The 16,168-nt window shown below is 35.2% G+C and overlaps 1 protein-coding gene across 1 annotated transcript; it reads left to right on the forward strand.

The window, feature by feature from the left end:
• Nucleotides 1-395: 395 nt before the first annotated feature.
• On the forward strand, nucleotides 396-2,003 carry LOC131858401 (uncharacterized). Its single transcript, XM_059211633.1, has 3 exons — nucleotides 396-777; nucleotides 952-1,428; nucleotides 1,654-2,003. Exons 1-3 carry the CDS (start codon nucleotides 396-398, stop codon nucleotides 2,001-2,003), a joined length of 1,209 nt encoding a protein of 402 aa, XP_059067616.1.
• The last annotated feature ends 14,165 nt before the right edge of the window (nucleotides 2,004-16,168 follow it).

Genomic DNA, 16,168 nt, shown 5'->3' on the forward strand with positions numbered 1-16,168 from the left:
TGTGTCTTAAGTAAGAGTGGAAAGCATATTGCTAATGCAACTAGAGCAGCAAATAATCTATATATTCTTGAAGGTACTAATAGTGAGAAATGTTGTTTAAGTCAGCTTAATGAAACTTGGTTATGGCATAGGAGACTTGGGCATATGAACTTTGACAATCTGATTCAAATCAGCAAGAAAGAAGCTGTCAGGGACATGCCACAACTTGAGAAACCAGTAGACATTGTATGCAAGGATTGTCAATTGGATAAGCAAACTAGAGCAAGTTTTAAATCTAGAGATTTATCTAGTACTAGACCACTTGAATTAGTTCATACTGACCTATGTGGACCTACTAGGACAACAAGTTTACAAGGTGAAAAATATTTTGTGCTTTTGATAGATGATTTTCTCGCATGACCTGGGTGACTTTTTTGAAAGAGAAATCTAAAGCTCTTGAAAAATTTAAAGTATTCAAGGCTTTGGTTGAGAATAAAAAAGATTTGAAAATCAAGAGTTTACGTTTTGATAATGGAGGTGAAATTACATCTAATGAATTTGTTAGTTTTTGTGAGGAAAATGGAATTAAAAGACAGATTTCACAACCTAGAACACCTCAACAATATGGTTTTGTTGAGAGGAAAAATAGAACAGTTCAAGAAATGGCCCGGAGCATGATGAATGAGGCCAAAATCAATGATGCTTTTTGGAGAGAGGTTGCTCATACAGTAGTTTATATTCAAAATAGAGGTTTGTTGAGAGCAAAGCATAACAAAACTCCTTATGAGCTTAGGAAAGGTAAGCCAACTACAGTTAAATATTTCAAAATTTTTGGTAGTCCCTGTTTTATAAAAAAAGATGATGATAATCTAGGTAAGTTTGATCCTAAATCTGATGAAAGTATCTTTTTGGGCTACTCTTCTAAAAGTAAAGCTTACAGATGCTTTAATACAAGATAGCATAAGATTGTAGAAAGTGTTAATGTTAAAGTTCATGAGATTACTAACACTTGTAATGAGGATGAAAATGGTAGAAACAATGCTCAAAAGGAGGAAGCAATAGGTGCTGCTCAACCTTCTTCAAATACACAAGATGGAACAACAAGTATTAATGTTCAAAACAGCTCTAAAAATGCTCAATCAGAGGTTACAAGCACTTCTCCTTATTCTAGTTTGCAGTTTGGGACAGCAGATATACATTATAAAAATGAATTAGAAAATGATCATGGTAAGACTACTTTTAAGACTCCTAAGTTCGTGCAAAGAAATCATCCTGTTGATCAAACCTTACCTGAAAATAGAGCTAGAGCTACTAGAAGGAATGTTAATTATTTTGAAGATGAAGATGTTTCTTTGCTGTCTATGTTTGAACCTAAGTATTTTGAAGAAGCACCTAAAGATAAACATTGGATAGCAGCCATGAAAGAAGAGCTCGATCAAATTCAAAAGAGTTAGACATGGGAACTTATGCCTAGACACAAGGACAAAAACGTTATAGGTACAAAATGGGTCTTCAGGATTAAATTAAATGAAGAAGGTCAAGTTGTGAGAAATAAAGCACGGTTAGTTTGCAAAGGGTATGCTTAGGTGGAAGGTATAGATTATGAAGAGACTTTTGCTCTTGTAGCATATCTTGAAGCAATTAGAATATTTCTTTCTTTTGCATCCTTCAAAGGTTTTAAAGTGTTTCAGATGGATGTAAAATCTGTTTTTTTTAATGGTAATTTAAGTGAAGATGTATATGCTGAACAACTTGACAAATTTATTTTATCTGACAAACATAATTATGCGTGCAAGCTGAAAAAGGCACTGTATGGCCTTAAACAAGCTACCCGTGCATGGTATGACAAGTTGGATAAGTACTTGCAACAAAAAGGTTTTAGAAAAGGAATGGCGGAGAACAAACTCTATGTGAAAGAAGAAAGTAAGCAATTGTTGATTGTTGTAGTTTATGTGGCTGATCTAATTTTTGGTGGTGACTGTGTAGGTATGTGCAAAGAATTTGCAACTAAAATAAAGCACTAACAACCTATACTAATGCAAATTGGGGAGGTTTTGTAGATGATAGAAAGAGCACGAGTGGTGGTGCTTTCTTTCTTGGTGGCTATCTTGTTTCTTGGCGAAGCAAAAAAAAGGCTTCTATTTCCTTGTCTATAAATGAAGCAGAGTACATTGCAGTTGTATCATGTTGTACACATGTAATTTGGATGAAGCACACTTTGTAGGACTTTAAGGTTCAAAATGTTCATCCTATTTCTATTTTCTGTGATAATACGAATGCTATCAATATTTCAAAAAATCCAGTTTTACATTCTAGAACTAAACATATTCCAATCAAATATCATTTTTTGCGAGAGCAAGTTACTAATCAGTAATGTATGAGAGAAGATTGCTGATATATTTACCAAGCCGCTTGCCAAAGAGACATTTGAATTTCTAGGGTAGAAGGTAGGAGTGATTTCACTTCCATGGTAGTTTGCAGGTTGGTCTCAGGGGGAGTTCTTACTGATACAAATCATGCCCCAGTTTAGGTATTTCATTTGGTTTCAGCTATACTGTTTTGGCTCAATCATTGATGTCAAAGGGGGAGCAATGAGACAGGGGGAGTATTTTGGTTCAAATTGCTTCAATGCTGGTTTGTTTTGAATAAGAGTCTGTTTGGGTTGCCATCAATGACAAAGGGGGAGTTTGTTGAGTATTTGTCATTGATGTCAAGATTGTTCTCAACTGTCAAAGATTTTAAGTGTTTGACGAACTTGAGTTGTTTTTGCCACATCTTCAAGTGTTGTGCTTGACAGAGTTTTGGAATGAATTTTGGTTGCGTTGGATGCTATGTACAGTTGTTGGTTCATTTGTCCATTCATTTTAAGTATTATTTCTTTTTGTCTTCAACGTTGGATCCTTCTCTTTTGCAAAGTTAGTTGATGTTAATCTAAATGGTAACCTCCTAAATGTAATGAGTCGTTTTTTTGTAACATATCATACCAAACAATTCGTTGGCAAATCTAGGCAGCATGTTTGGTGTAAAGACAACCGTTATTTTTTACAGCTAGGTTATCTGGGCTTTCATAGTTTTTATTCGATCATTTTTTTAATTAAATCGACAGTTTTTAAAAGAACTATTTCTTGTTGTGCAATGGTTTTGTGGTGAGAAGTTATGCTTTGAAGCTTTTGTGCGTTTTCTCTACATGGTGGAATTTTGTAGAAAGGAGGATGTGGCGTTTTTGATGTTGCCCAACCATGGAAAATGATTTTCCATGCATTGTCTCATTTCAAAGATTTAGTGTATGTTCTTTTGATGAATCATATTCTTTCTAGTTGGAAACTGAGGAATTTATATTTTTTGAAGTGTTGTAGTAGCAGCCAGAGTTAAAAAAAATATGTTCGAAAAGTTATACGATTATGGTTGTGTGAATATATATGTTGAAAAATGGAGAAATTTTTTCTTCAATATAAGATTGAAGAAGTTTGAAGTAGAGATGCATTTTTAAGGCATCGTTTTTTCGGCATGAAGAGCAAAGAGCAATCATACAAGATATAAGAATGTGATTGAAATGTTTTTGGTGAAATTAAAAATGGCTGCGTATGAGAGTATTTACAGCTGGCACTGCGTGAGTTTCTTCTGAGTGTATGTGTGTGTTTGACAGAAAATTGGTTGGGGTTTTCTCAGAATTATAGGTTCAGATTGTTTCGTCTAAATAATTCGAAGTTTGGTTGCAGGGTGTTTAGAGAAGAGGGTGTGTTGTGTTGTGGAGTTGCTCTCTTTGCACATTTTGCAAAGAGATTTCTCTAAAAAAATTTAAAAAAGGGGTTATGAATCAGAAGTGTGTGGTCTTTCAATTTCTTCGTCACGGGTTAGATTTTTGAAGCTATTATACTCTAAATGTGAGGAGTCAGTTCAGTGTCAATGATCATGTCTAGGTTCGAATCATTGTAAAAATATATGAGATGATTGTTATGTTGTGTATTGTATCTTAAGAGTTTTATACACTGTTGTATAAAGCATCGAGCTTACTTCTGTAATTTTCTAAAAAAATGAAAAATGGTCCTTATTGAGTTGGTGTTCAGATAGAGGTTGGAGCCTCTGGTGTTTTAAGAAGGTGCTCATTTAAAAGTTGGTACTCTTTTTGTATTATTGGGGGTTGAAGCCCATTCTTCTTTAATGGAAGTTATTTTGTGTTGTGGTTTTTTACTCGAGAGGGTTTTCCACGAGATAAAACTTGTGTTGTCTTTGTTAATAACATTGAATATTTTAATAAACAAGCAACAACAAAACACATCCACACAACCACTGTTATGGTATCAAAGTCACATTTGATCTCATTTCTACCATAGAAATTTTCATGCACTCTATCTACTGCTTGTTTTGAAGACCCAAACACATTTACACACTTGGAAACTTTACATTATTCAACCCTCATGTGATTATACACTTCAAACATTCAATTTTTACCAATTACCCTCGTAATATGGTGGTATTAGAGCAGGAATTTTAAATTTTTGAAAAATTTATAATTCTAAAATTTTTTCATTCGAAAATTTTGTAGTCAATTTTTTTCATAAGTTTTTTCATAATTTCTTCTTGTTCTTGCTCTATGGGTCTTCCTTGAGGAAATTTTTTCTCCTACCTATGTCCAGGTCTCAGCTCTTGATCGTGGTTGTTTTCCTATAACCTTGAAAAACACGATTTTGTGTCTGTTTATTTTCTAGGTTTCCGCGGCTTTGGGTTCGCGTTCGTTTTTAGGCTTTAACTATATTTTTCATTCATTGCTTGTGGTCATGCAACATCCTTTCTGTTCACGATTTCCGTTTTTGACCTTTGCAAAATAGTGATCCATCTTCTGTACAAAATCGTGATTTATCTATTTGTGTTTTCTCTTCACTTTCGCGCAATTCTCTGCAACTTTCAGCTCTAATAGACTGATACCATGTTAAAATATTCAATGTTATTAACAATAGGGACGAAAGCTCTATATAAAGAGTTTACAAGCGACGATGTTTCTAAAAGAAACGATTGTAAACTGAAGCTGAAAATAAAAACTAACTAAAGATGACTAAGATGACTATTAAAGAAACATTACAATATTCAAATAGTCTCTCTAAGTATTTTGTCTTTCAATTCAGTTCACATTTAGTTCAATTCTCTTGAAATACTGTTTCACCCCCCCCCCCCCACCCCCCTTGTTTTTCAATACCATCCCTCCCATACTCAATCCTAAACTTAGTTAAAGCATCCTCAATCTACGAAAGGTTGAAGATGTTGAAAATTTAAAACTGCCTACTCTTGACTTTCCAAGTCCACAATTGGTGTCAATGATGAACCATGTACTTGCAATTCCTTGTCAGCATTTTCTTTTATTAAAGCTTCTTTTGACATCCAATCCAAGTCAGAATGTAAGGACCACCCATGATTGACTTACACCATGTCTTTATCTTTATCAATGTTAAAGCATGTTCTAGGACTTGTATAATAAATGGAGTATCTATGGAGTCATTGCGGATCCAATTGTGTTTAATGTCTTGAGCGATGTCATAATTAAGATTCAAAGTTTGATTGATAATAGTCAATAATCATGTCTAGTGACGTATGATGCTCTTTTTTTATTGACCTTGTACAATTTGTTTAGCTTCATTGTTTTTCATTGACTATATGATGTCAATTTGTGAATATATGCAGGGTGGTTAAGTTTATATATTGTGCTTTGGCCATCACTGCATTGTGGAATTATGATTGATGTTTGAACTAAGTGTTCAAGCATAGGTTATCCAAACATTGGTTAATTCAAAGTTGATCATAATAGATACATGTGTTTGTTTGTTCCATCTTACCTGGTTTCAAGTAATAGGACCTACCTTGTTTTAACCAATGCACTATTTATTTGAATTGCTTACAATTTTGAATTTCCCAGCTATGTTCAAACATATAAAGTGTTTTTTCCTTCGAATGTTATTAATTTAATTTTTGCAAGCATTTTGGTTTGGTTGATTTCGGAATAAGTTTATTAGTCATTCAAAATGATCAAATGCAAATATGAAATTAAATTATTAAAAGGATATTTTTATATACCGATATGCCTTAATGATAATTGTGCATCATTTAAAATAATTTAAATAAATTATTTGCATGATAAGAAAAGGGCATTTTGTATTCATTGTTTATATATATGCATATTATCTAATTTGGAAAAGAGCTTGCTTGTGTGGGCAATGAAAATGGGGATTTTCAAATCAGGTTGAGAATTATAAAACACAGGAAACTTCATTTTCAGGCCTCTTTTTGCTAATCGGTTATGAATAAATCCTTGAGTTAGCCTCATGTCCAAGTCAACTATTGTCCTTCCAATTAGTCCTCATAAAATTTTGTCATTTCATGGTCTATTTTACTAACAATTTTACAAGGTCAAGATGATTTCCTCGATACTAATAAGGAATAAACAATGGTGGTGTTCAAGGATGGATTGAAATAAAAAAAACAAATCAACACACAATAACATTAGCAATAGATCATGTGAACTCTACCTTTGAAAGCAACCGATAGTAGTAGCAAAGATAGGATTGGAGAAGAAAGAACAAATAAACACACAATAACATTAACAATAGATCATGTGAACTCTACTTTTGAAAGCAATTGATACTTGTGACAAAGATAACCCAAATCTATGCCAAATCTTGAGTTAAAAATGGTATAGAGTTAAGGAAACTCCGCCAAAGTTTAAAATGTGTAAAAATTGTCAAGGAATGTCATTGCTTTTCAAGTGGCTCCACCGTCACAAAATCAAGCCCAAGATAGCAAAACTCTAAGCGATCAAAACCCACGAGAAAGAACTTAAAGACATTAAGAAGATGTTCCACTTTTCAAGTGGTTCCACCAGCATAGAATCACACATAAGGATGGTAAACCTTTAAGTGATCCACACAAAAGAGAAAGTAATTGAAGACATAAAGTAGGTGTTGAATCCTCCAAAAGGAAAGGCTAGCAAAAAATGGTGATCAAAGTGGCAAAAAGATGAGTAAACTACACCTAGGAGGAAATGTATCTAAGTGCAAATGATGCATTTTGGTATTGTCGAGGCCAATCTAAAAAGCTACCAATGTTACTTAAAGTGGCAACCATCTAATGAAATCATGCTAGCTTCAAGGAAGAACGAAGTCAAACAACTAGGAATCATGCTTTTCTAGTGGCTATGCTATTATAAAATCATGAAAATGAAGTGACAAATGATTAGTGAAATTGTGACTATTATCTAAGGTGAAAGGAAATAAGAAGAAATCAGCCTTTTAAAGTGGAGAAGCCAGTCCAAAACCGTAATTTAATGCATAAACATTAATGAAACATGCCTAATCAAATCTTAAAATAAAAAGAATGTTGTGTTTTTGACATGGCACAACCATCTTAAAAATGCAACTAAGGAAATCAACTCATCTAAGTGACAATCCAACACCTATCATGAAATCATGCTAGCTTCAAGAAAGAACAAAGTCAAACAACTAAGAAACACGCCTTTTGGTGTTGTGTGTACAAACGTGGAGAAGAAACAAAGTTTTTCGTGCACTATAACAAAAGAGATGAAAGAAAATAGATGTTTTACTTTATGCTCACTAGTCCAGATGTACCATTTTATGGTAATTGAAAAAGCCATATAGCTCCTAGAGGGAACCGAAGAAGGGAGATTAATAATTCAAAAGCTTAAGCCTTCTCTTTTCCTAGCACATATTTAAGGAGAATTTTAGTCACCAGCTATGTGAGTTTAACTGAAAAAAAAATTTAAACACCTTTGAACTTCAAATTGGATGCACCTTTGAAGTAGTTGCACCTGATAAGAAGACAAAAAACGAAAGGAGGACGAATTATGAATAAGCTAGACAAAGTCATCAATTTACTCAAGTACTGGTGTAAGCCTTAAAAAAGAATTTTGATGCTAGTGTTGGTCTCTGTATGAGGCATGTGGAACAATGGGGGGCATTGCATTTGTATCTTTTTGCAATTTAATGACTTGCTTTGACTGCCGCATTTCATTAAGATTATAGTGTTTTGCTGGGCAAGTAAATTTGTGGCTTAGTTGACATGTTTTGCTAAGTGCTTCAAGATTTAGGGACAAAATCTCATGTACTATTACATAGGAGTTTGTTGCCACAGTTGGTGTGAGCCTCTGGACACAAATTGGGGAGTTCAAGAAAAGATGGCTGTACTTCTCATATATTCAGGTGCTGATAATAGACTTAATCGGACTGGATAAGATACACAGTTTGGTTAGCGTGAATCTTAATTCCAACAAGGTGTTTGACGTGGAAAAGAATTCCTTCCTATTTGCTGGCTGGGATAGATATTAAGATGGTGTCAGGCAACTGATCACAGATGGAGAGTTGGCATTAACCTTGAAAGGAACTCAATCGAGCATGAGATGGCATTACAGACTTGGCATAAAAGGATTTGCATTACAGTTCAGACTTAAGTTGCTGCTGTTCAAAGGAAGGGGGCATGGTATTTGGGTCACAATTTCCAGCTTCCTTCAAGGATGATCAGTGCTTGTTTTTAGGTCAGAAATTCATATTTATTTACTTTTAATCTGCCCCTTTTCTACAGCAGAATGTAACGGTCTGTTAGCAGACTTGGTTTAGTTGAAATTGTTGATTACAATATCAATAGATAATTCTATTTTGTATGCTGAATCAAATTTTATGACAAACGGCAACTTTCACAAATATATCAGTCTAGAATCTGAAACTCTGCAAGTTAAAAGGCATGAAAACTGTTTGCCAAAAGTCCTTCATAAAATATTAGGGAAAAGAAATAAAATCTGCATTAGTCCAGGGGTGCACATTACAGAGGAGCAGTATTCTAGAGAGTAGTAAATTCATTTTTTTCCCCATCTCTTGATTGGAGGGGAAGGTAGGTTTTAATAATCACTTTGCAAGTAGTTTCTTATTGTACTTGTGATATTTTTGGTTGACTTAATGGTGCGGTGAAGTGACTTGTTGGTATAGTTCTGTGTGGTGTCAACAATTGTTGATAGTGTTAGGTTGCTTGTGTGTTACTAGAGGTATCACCACAGTGATCACTGTAGTTGAGCATATGACATATACTTCTCACATTGCGAATGGTATGGATGGTCATAGGCATGTTGTGATGGACTTCAGCACAATCATGTCAAGTAGGGTCAAGAAAAGCCAATTGATTTTCAAACTACAGAAGGAAATGGGATAGGGCACAGAATGTATAGTATAGACAAGGATTGCTCATGGAGGATTGTGGCGTAAAGGTGTAATGCCCCACCTAGAGATTAGGTCATTCCATTGCAAACGAAATGAGGGAATTACATATGATTAACAGCTGGCTGACTATGTGAAGAATATTTATCATATTTTAATCTGCATTGTCTGCTGGCCGACCACTTTGTTAGGTAAATTGCCCAAGAAATAAATATATCTTAAGCCAACTCCCTTTGCTATATGCAAATTAACATTACCTTATTATTTGTTTTTGGACTGACCACACATATTGGCCAACCTCACATTGGCATATGATCCAAAGCATATATAAATAAAAGATTTAATTGCCAAGATAAAGGAGCGGGGATTGATTAATTAAGCAACAACCGATATATCATTACAAGGCAGCAATTCCCAAGGAATTTATGATATGCACTGATTAATAGAAACAGCAATTAATATTGAAGTATTAAGGCAACAATTAAGATTTATAGAAGGCAACGATTAAGATTTATTAAAGACAGAAATTAATTATGTCTCAAAGGGCAGCGGTTGGCATAACCAAGAGTTATGTCTTCTTAAAGGGTTGTCTTTCTTCTAAGAGATGCCTCACTTCATGGAGGTATAATGATATCAAAATATATGTGTTTTTTGGAGAATAAAGGAGAACATAACATACATACACAAGCAGATGTGTGGAGCAGAAATGTAGATATAGAAAAGGGAAAAAATAGAAGTACAAGGTAAGAATGGTAAGATGTCAGACATTCATATATTCGGAAAATTGTCTTATGTATAAGACTGCACAATTTTCTGAATATATGAAAGAAGCAATGTAAACATCAAGTGAACAGCATCCAAAGAGATAACCATTAAATCTAATACGAGATTGCAGATTCAAGACATATACATATACATATACATATACATATACATACATGTATATATATATTATATATATATATATATATACAACAGCTTACATACTTATTGACTATTGTGGTATGGAGGACAATGCATAGCAATATGATGTGATTTGTTATTGGTCTCCAATTTGATAGGAAGTAGGAATGCATACATGTACATAATTAATAATGAAGCAAGAGTATATGCATAATTAATGTGGATAAGGTTCCTTTAAGCTTATGGTCAATCCACCATCCCATTATGCAAGGGACGTAGGACATATGAGGAGGGCAAGCAGCAAAAAGGTCCATTCAAGTAGTGGTAACCCCGAATGGGGCTGGGAGGCTGAACGGTGGATGCCATTAATGAGCTCCTAGGCTTGATGGATAGGCTCAATGCACCAATATGATCTCCCAGGTGCTTCATAGTGTAAATGGAATGTTGGGAAAAGCCCTAAGGGAATCTCATATACATTAAGAGTATTACAATGATGGGTAGAATTCTCTTTGGGACATCATTGAAATATATGTTTAATTTCCTATGGATGATTAACCTGGTTGTGGGATTAAAATCAAGGCATCAATCCGGCTTCAATTAGGAATTCTAGGGAAAATTAAGTCCTAATACGGGACATTGCAAAAGGGTTAGACATTAAGAGGATGAGTACAAGAGTCAATACTGGTTGATCAATGGTAGGATAGACAGTCATTGTGTAGAGATTGACTTCCAAATGAATAATCCACCTCCTCCTCCTCTTAAAGAAGCATGTTCCATCTGCCTCAATTTCCAAGAGTATATTTGGGTAGAGCAAACTGCGGGCCAAGATATTTTTAGAAAGGGTAGTTAGAAGGTGAAAATGAATTTTTATTGTAAAAGGGGAAAATATCTACTTTGGGATGAAAAAAGTGCAGTCCCCAAAGTTAGTAATTTCTCCCCAACTACCAAAGTACAGTTTCAGTTTTTTGAGCTCCGTGTTGTGCACTTTTTGGGACAGCTTTATGGCTGGTGGTTGTTAAGTTAGTTGGGAGGTATGCTCCATATTAACTAGGCATGGGTAGACATATTGTATGGATGATTCTAGGCCACTCGTTTAGTTTAATCTTGGCCATTTATCCAAATTTTGAAACTCTATATAAAGGGGACTGTTTTTCTCCTATTTTGGTAAGAAGTCAAGAATTGTTGCTGAAACTCTGCCAAAATATATATAGGATTAATGGCATTTCAAGTTGTATCTATTTTCTTGTGAGTGCATGGTTCCCTTCTTCCATATTTAAATTTTTGTTATGTATTTGATTTATAGATGGTTCGTTTGGGTAGATATTTTATAGGAATTTTATGTTCAAATGGCAAAGCAGAGCATGGTTGTTAAAAGTTTTTGTCTATTTGCCCAAATATGTTGTTTTAGTTAGAATAGTTTAGTCTCTCTTCCCTATTCTATTTTTCTATTTCTTTATAAATCTGAAGTTAATATCTGCCAAATAGCATCATGTTTAATGTAAATCTGATGAAAATAAGACGTGTAAAGTCTTAGGGACGCCCTATAGAACCTTTGAGGCCAATCCTAACCATAAACTTAAGTCCCTTTGTATTTACCAGCAAAACACATGAACCGTTGAGTTGACCCGCAGTCAAGAATTGGCAGTTTAAACCTTGAGATCGTCTTCTTGTGATCATCTCAATAGCATTAGAAACCTCCTTATGCAAGAGATAATGGGATTATCTCGATATTCTATTCTGTGTTGATTGAAAGAGTAGCAGTACGATTTTCGCCATCAACACTTTACACTGTGACTTACAATCAGCAAACCGCAAAAACTATGAACCAAATAATTCATCATAAGCATCCACCATAATCAATGAACTCTATCTAATTTGAGGATATAACAAGATACCATGCAACATGTAGAAGAAACAACACATTCCACCATATCTTCAATGAAACATATGTTCATTTACATGCCTTGGCAACAATTTCTACCTTCTCCACCTACTCTACTTCTACTTCTAACTTCTAGCCATTGTCTATTAACCTTTCAAATGAAGAGAGCAAAATCTTATATACACTTCCCTTTACAAATGAATGGCCAGGATCAAATACAAATAAATGGCCAAGATTACAAGATGAAAACAACTAACATCTTTTTGACCAATGAAATAATTACAATAAATAGGACACATGTCCTTCCTTGAATGCCGACCAATGAGTGACGAGGTTAGGTACATTGAAGTTTGTGCCTCCATATTTGGTAGTTATCCTCTTTTTTGGATGAGTTAAGTACATTGAATATAGATGCTTTAACTTGGATTGATGCGATTGGATTGATGATGACTAGGCGCCACCTCAGCTTGCTCATCTTGTAGATCATCACAAGTGTTTGTGGTTGAGCAATATCTCTTGATACTCAACATTTTCAATTGGTCCATGATGTGAAGGATGAGATGATGGTGGGAGATATCCCCTAATTGCATCATCTTATCTGAGTTGATCACTTTCACCTATCGTATTTGGGAATTCCGCCCTATGATGTGTTTCACCTTTCAACTTTGGAATGTATACCTAGTCTTGGAATTTCCTTGACATGCTAACTTTAATCTTGGATTTCTAGAGGAAATTCAAGATTGTTATATCATTTCCTTCCTTATCATGATGTCTTGAATATCTACAACTCTTGATCTTGTATGCTCATTGCTATCTTCTTCATCTTTCATTCAACGACATCCTTGAAAGAATTAATCATTCATCCTTGAAATACAATTCTTTCACTTGTGTTTGCTCATTGATGAGGTTGATCTTCACCTTGTGATGATGAGTCCTTATTATTCCCTTGCAATCTTGATGAATATTGGAGTGTTCTTCATGTAGAGCAATCTGCTTCCTTACTTAGCTTGATCTCTCCAATTGTGAAGTTCTCTCTCTTGCATTGTTCAATCCTCCTTGCCTTGTTGAAGTGTTGTGGAGAGCTTTCCTTCTTTGTTGCAATTTGTCCTTGAAATGCTTGCAGCCTGCTCCTTCACCCTCTTCCTTAGTCACCTACAAAACAAACAAAAATAGCATCAAACACATATGATATTGACAGATTTGACCAGCCCTTAATCAAATATGCATCCTAAATGATGATAAAATGGTGATTGGATCTTTGATCTTTGTGTCTGATTTTGTAATGTCTTAAGGCTTGAGGCCTGATTTGAGTTTCTGATCTTTTTATGTTTTAGGTCCAATCTACCAAAGTCGTGGATTTTTCTAGATCGTGGATTTGCTTTAGGCGTGGATTTTGGAAGGTCAATAATTTTGGAAGGGCATGGATTTTGGAGGGTCGTGGATTCTAGCAATTCGTGGATTTTGGTGAGGTGTGGATTCCTTGAGTCCATGGATAGTCATCATCATTCAACCTTGTAAACTCCAACATTTAGTCAATTAATCCACGTTCCTCATGTTATTGATCTTCATTCTCCACGTCAAAGATTGAGTTAGTTCATTGTTTCTCCTTGATTTCATGGATCAATCATGCCATTTTCATGCTTGAGTTGTGGATTTTCGCACCTCATGGATGTGCTCAAGTCATGGCTTGATCATCGTCATTCACCCTCATCATCATGATTTCTTCATTCAACCTTCCTCAAGACAAGCTTAACATCATTCATCAAGACTTAGGGATAGCACAACTCCTACTCCTCATTATTGCCTACAAAGATCTTCAAGCCATAGACTCCCTTAGGTCATGGATTTTGGCAACTCATGGACAAACTTGCTCACTTACCCTCTTAGGTCGTGGATTTTCATGAGTCGTTTTTTTTTCTCCACTCATGGACAAGCTCAATCACTTCCACCTCAAGTTGCTTTCGTTATTACTTGCTCAAGTTGACCAACTAGGACTTATGCTTGCAAACTCGAAAGATTCTAAGGATGAATTCATTTAGTGCCACCTTCACTCAACATCACCCTTAAGGTCCCCATGTCATGGATTCTGCCTAGGCGTGGATTTGGCTAGGTGTGGATTCCTTGAGGTGGTGGACAAACTTACTCTCACTTCTCAAGTTCACTGTTTTCACCAAGTGGGAGATAGCATCATTGTAAGGTTGACTTGGTGTTCCATTGCTTCTCATAATCATTCAAAGTATTGAATCATCTTCATCAAGCACTTCATCTTGGTTGATTGATCATCACTTCGTGATTGTGGATTTGGAGGGCAAACACTTCATTTCACTACCTTCACTTATCTTGACCCAGTCATATGTTTTCCATAAAAATATTTCTTAAATCTGGCTGCTGCTACAACACTTTAGAAAACGGAAACTCATAGTTTCCAATCAGAAAGAATATTATTCATCAAAAGAACATTACACTAAATCTTTCAAATGAGACAACACGTGGAAAGTCATTTTCCATGAGCGGGCAACACCAAAAACGCTACATCCTCCTTTCTACAAAATTCCAACGTGTAGAGAAAATGCACAGAAGCTTCAAAGCATAACTTCTCACCTCAAAACTGTCGCACAATAGGAAATATAAAAACCGTTGATTTAATTAAAAAAATGATCGAATAAGAACTATCAAAGCCTAGATAACCCAGCTATAAAAAAAATTATTTTCGTTACACCAAACATGTGCAGATTTGCCTAAGAATTGTTTGGTAATCATGCGTTACAAAAAAAATAACTCATTACGTTTAGGAGGCTGCACACTCGTAACGGATGTTTGTCTGCCACATAATAAGTAACTTGCAAAACGCATGTTCCGACTCAGTAAACTTCGACCAAAAGAAAATGAACAAGAAGACATTACCATTCAAATTTACATCAATTGACTTTGGAAAAGAGATGGATCCAATGTTGAAGACAAAAAGAAATAATACTTCAGATGAACCGATAGTTGTACATAGCATCCAACACAACCAAAATTTGTTCTAAAACTCTGTCAAGCATAGCACTTGAAGATGTGGCAAAAATAGCTCAAGTTTGTCAAACACTTAAAATCTCTGACACTTGAGAGCGATCTTGACATCAATGACAAATACTCAAGAGGTATCTCAGTCTCCACCTACTGGAGGGATATTTCATTATGGAAGAAGACCATCCAGGATTGATGCACATCAATTAGTTTGTGCTGAATTTTTTGTTGCATTCCTATTTCCCTAAACCTTGGCTCTTAATGAATTTTTTTTGTAGAAGTTTTCAAGTTGTGATTTACCATGGTTGGAGCCTTGTCTCAAACAAAAGGATTGTTTCTTTTTTCTAGCCCATTAATGGTTTTGTCTAGTTAATATGTTCCTTTTTATTTGTCGGTATGTGGGTATGGTCCTTTGAAAGAGCCAATTTCTAATGTCCCCTTTTTAAGTGCCCTAGTTTTTGCCCTAAAATTCTACTAGGATTAAGAAGATTAACTTAATCGTAAGATATTTTTAATTTATTGGTGAAATTCAACCATAGGGAAGCTAGAATAAGGTGACTTGATAGGGTGTCGTAGAGATCCTCTACCCTAGGCCCAAGAGCAGATATACCACCCTCTTGGCCTCATGTGCCCTGTGCCATCCTTGTGAGGTGATGTACCTAGTGAGTTGTCCTATAACCGTTTGCCTTTATCATGTCATCCAATTCCACTTCCTATGATTGGACTCCTTATTATGTTGATCCACCATGATAGAAGTGTTGTGACGTTTTCACACATCGCCCCATTGCAAATGGGGAGCCCTTACTTTTTGGGCCCTCTTGGTCTTTTGGTTTTTGTTCTTTAGGGCTTTTCGCAGCAATTCTTTTGATTTCCTTGGTTTGCAAGTGTTTTGGTGAAATTTGATCAAGTTTGCAAGTTGTTGGAGCGAATTTGGCTAAGTCTGGAACTTGGTTTGCTTATTTTAGGGTTTTGCCCTTCAAATTTAGGTTTAAGGTCTTTTCCTTAGGGTTTTGGAAAATCTGAACATTGCAATGTAATCAGATCCCTTCAAGGAAGCTACTAGTGAAATTTGAGCAAATTTTGAGCACTTACTATTTTTAGTAAGTTTCATTGCATCTCGGATTGGCCTAATTTTGCACAAAATCAAACTTACTATTTTTAGCAGTTTCTATTATTAGTAAGTCTA

This window comes from Cryptomeria japonica, chromosome 9, assembly GCF_030272615.1.
Source record: "Cryptomeria japonica chromosome 9, Sugi_1.0, whole genome shotgun sequence".
NCBI lineage: Eukaryota > Viridiplantae > Streptophyta > Pinopsida > Cupressales > Cupressaceae > Cryptomeria > Cryptomeria japonica.

What these genes read in the sequence shown, in the direction of transcription:
- LOC131858401 (XM_059211633.1), top strand. Translation starts at nt 396, where the DNA reads ATGACCTGGGTGACTTTTTTGAAAGAGAAATCTAAAGCTCTTGAAAAA. An exon ending in TCCTTATGAGCTTAGGAAAG is followed by an intron (nt 778 to 951) that starts GTAAGCCAACTA and finishes ATAAGATTGTAG; the next exon opens with AAAGTGTTAATGTTAAAGTT. An exon ending in GCTCGATCAAATTCAAAAGA is followed by an intron (nt 1,429 to 1,653) that starts GTTAGACATGGG and finishes CATCCTTCAAAG; the next exon opens with GTTTTAAAGTGTTTCAGATG.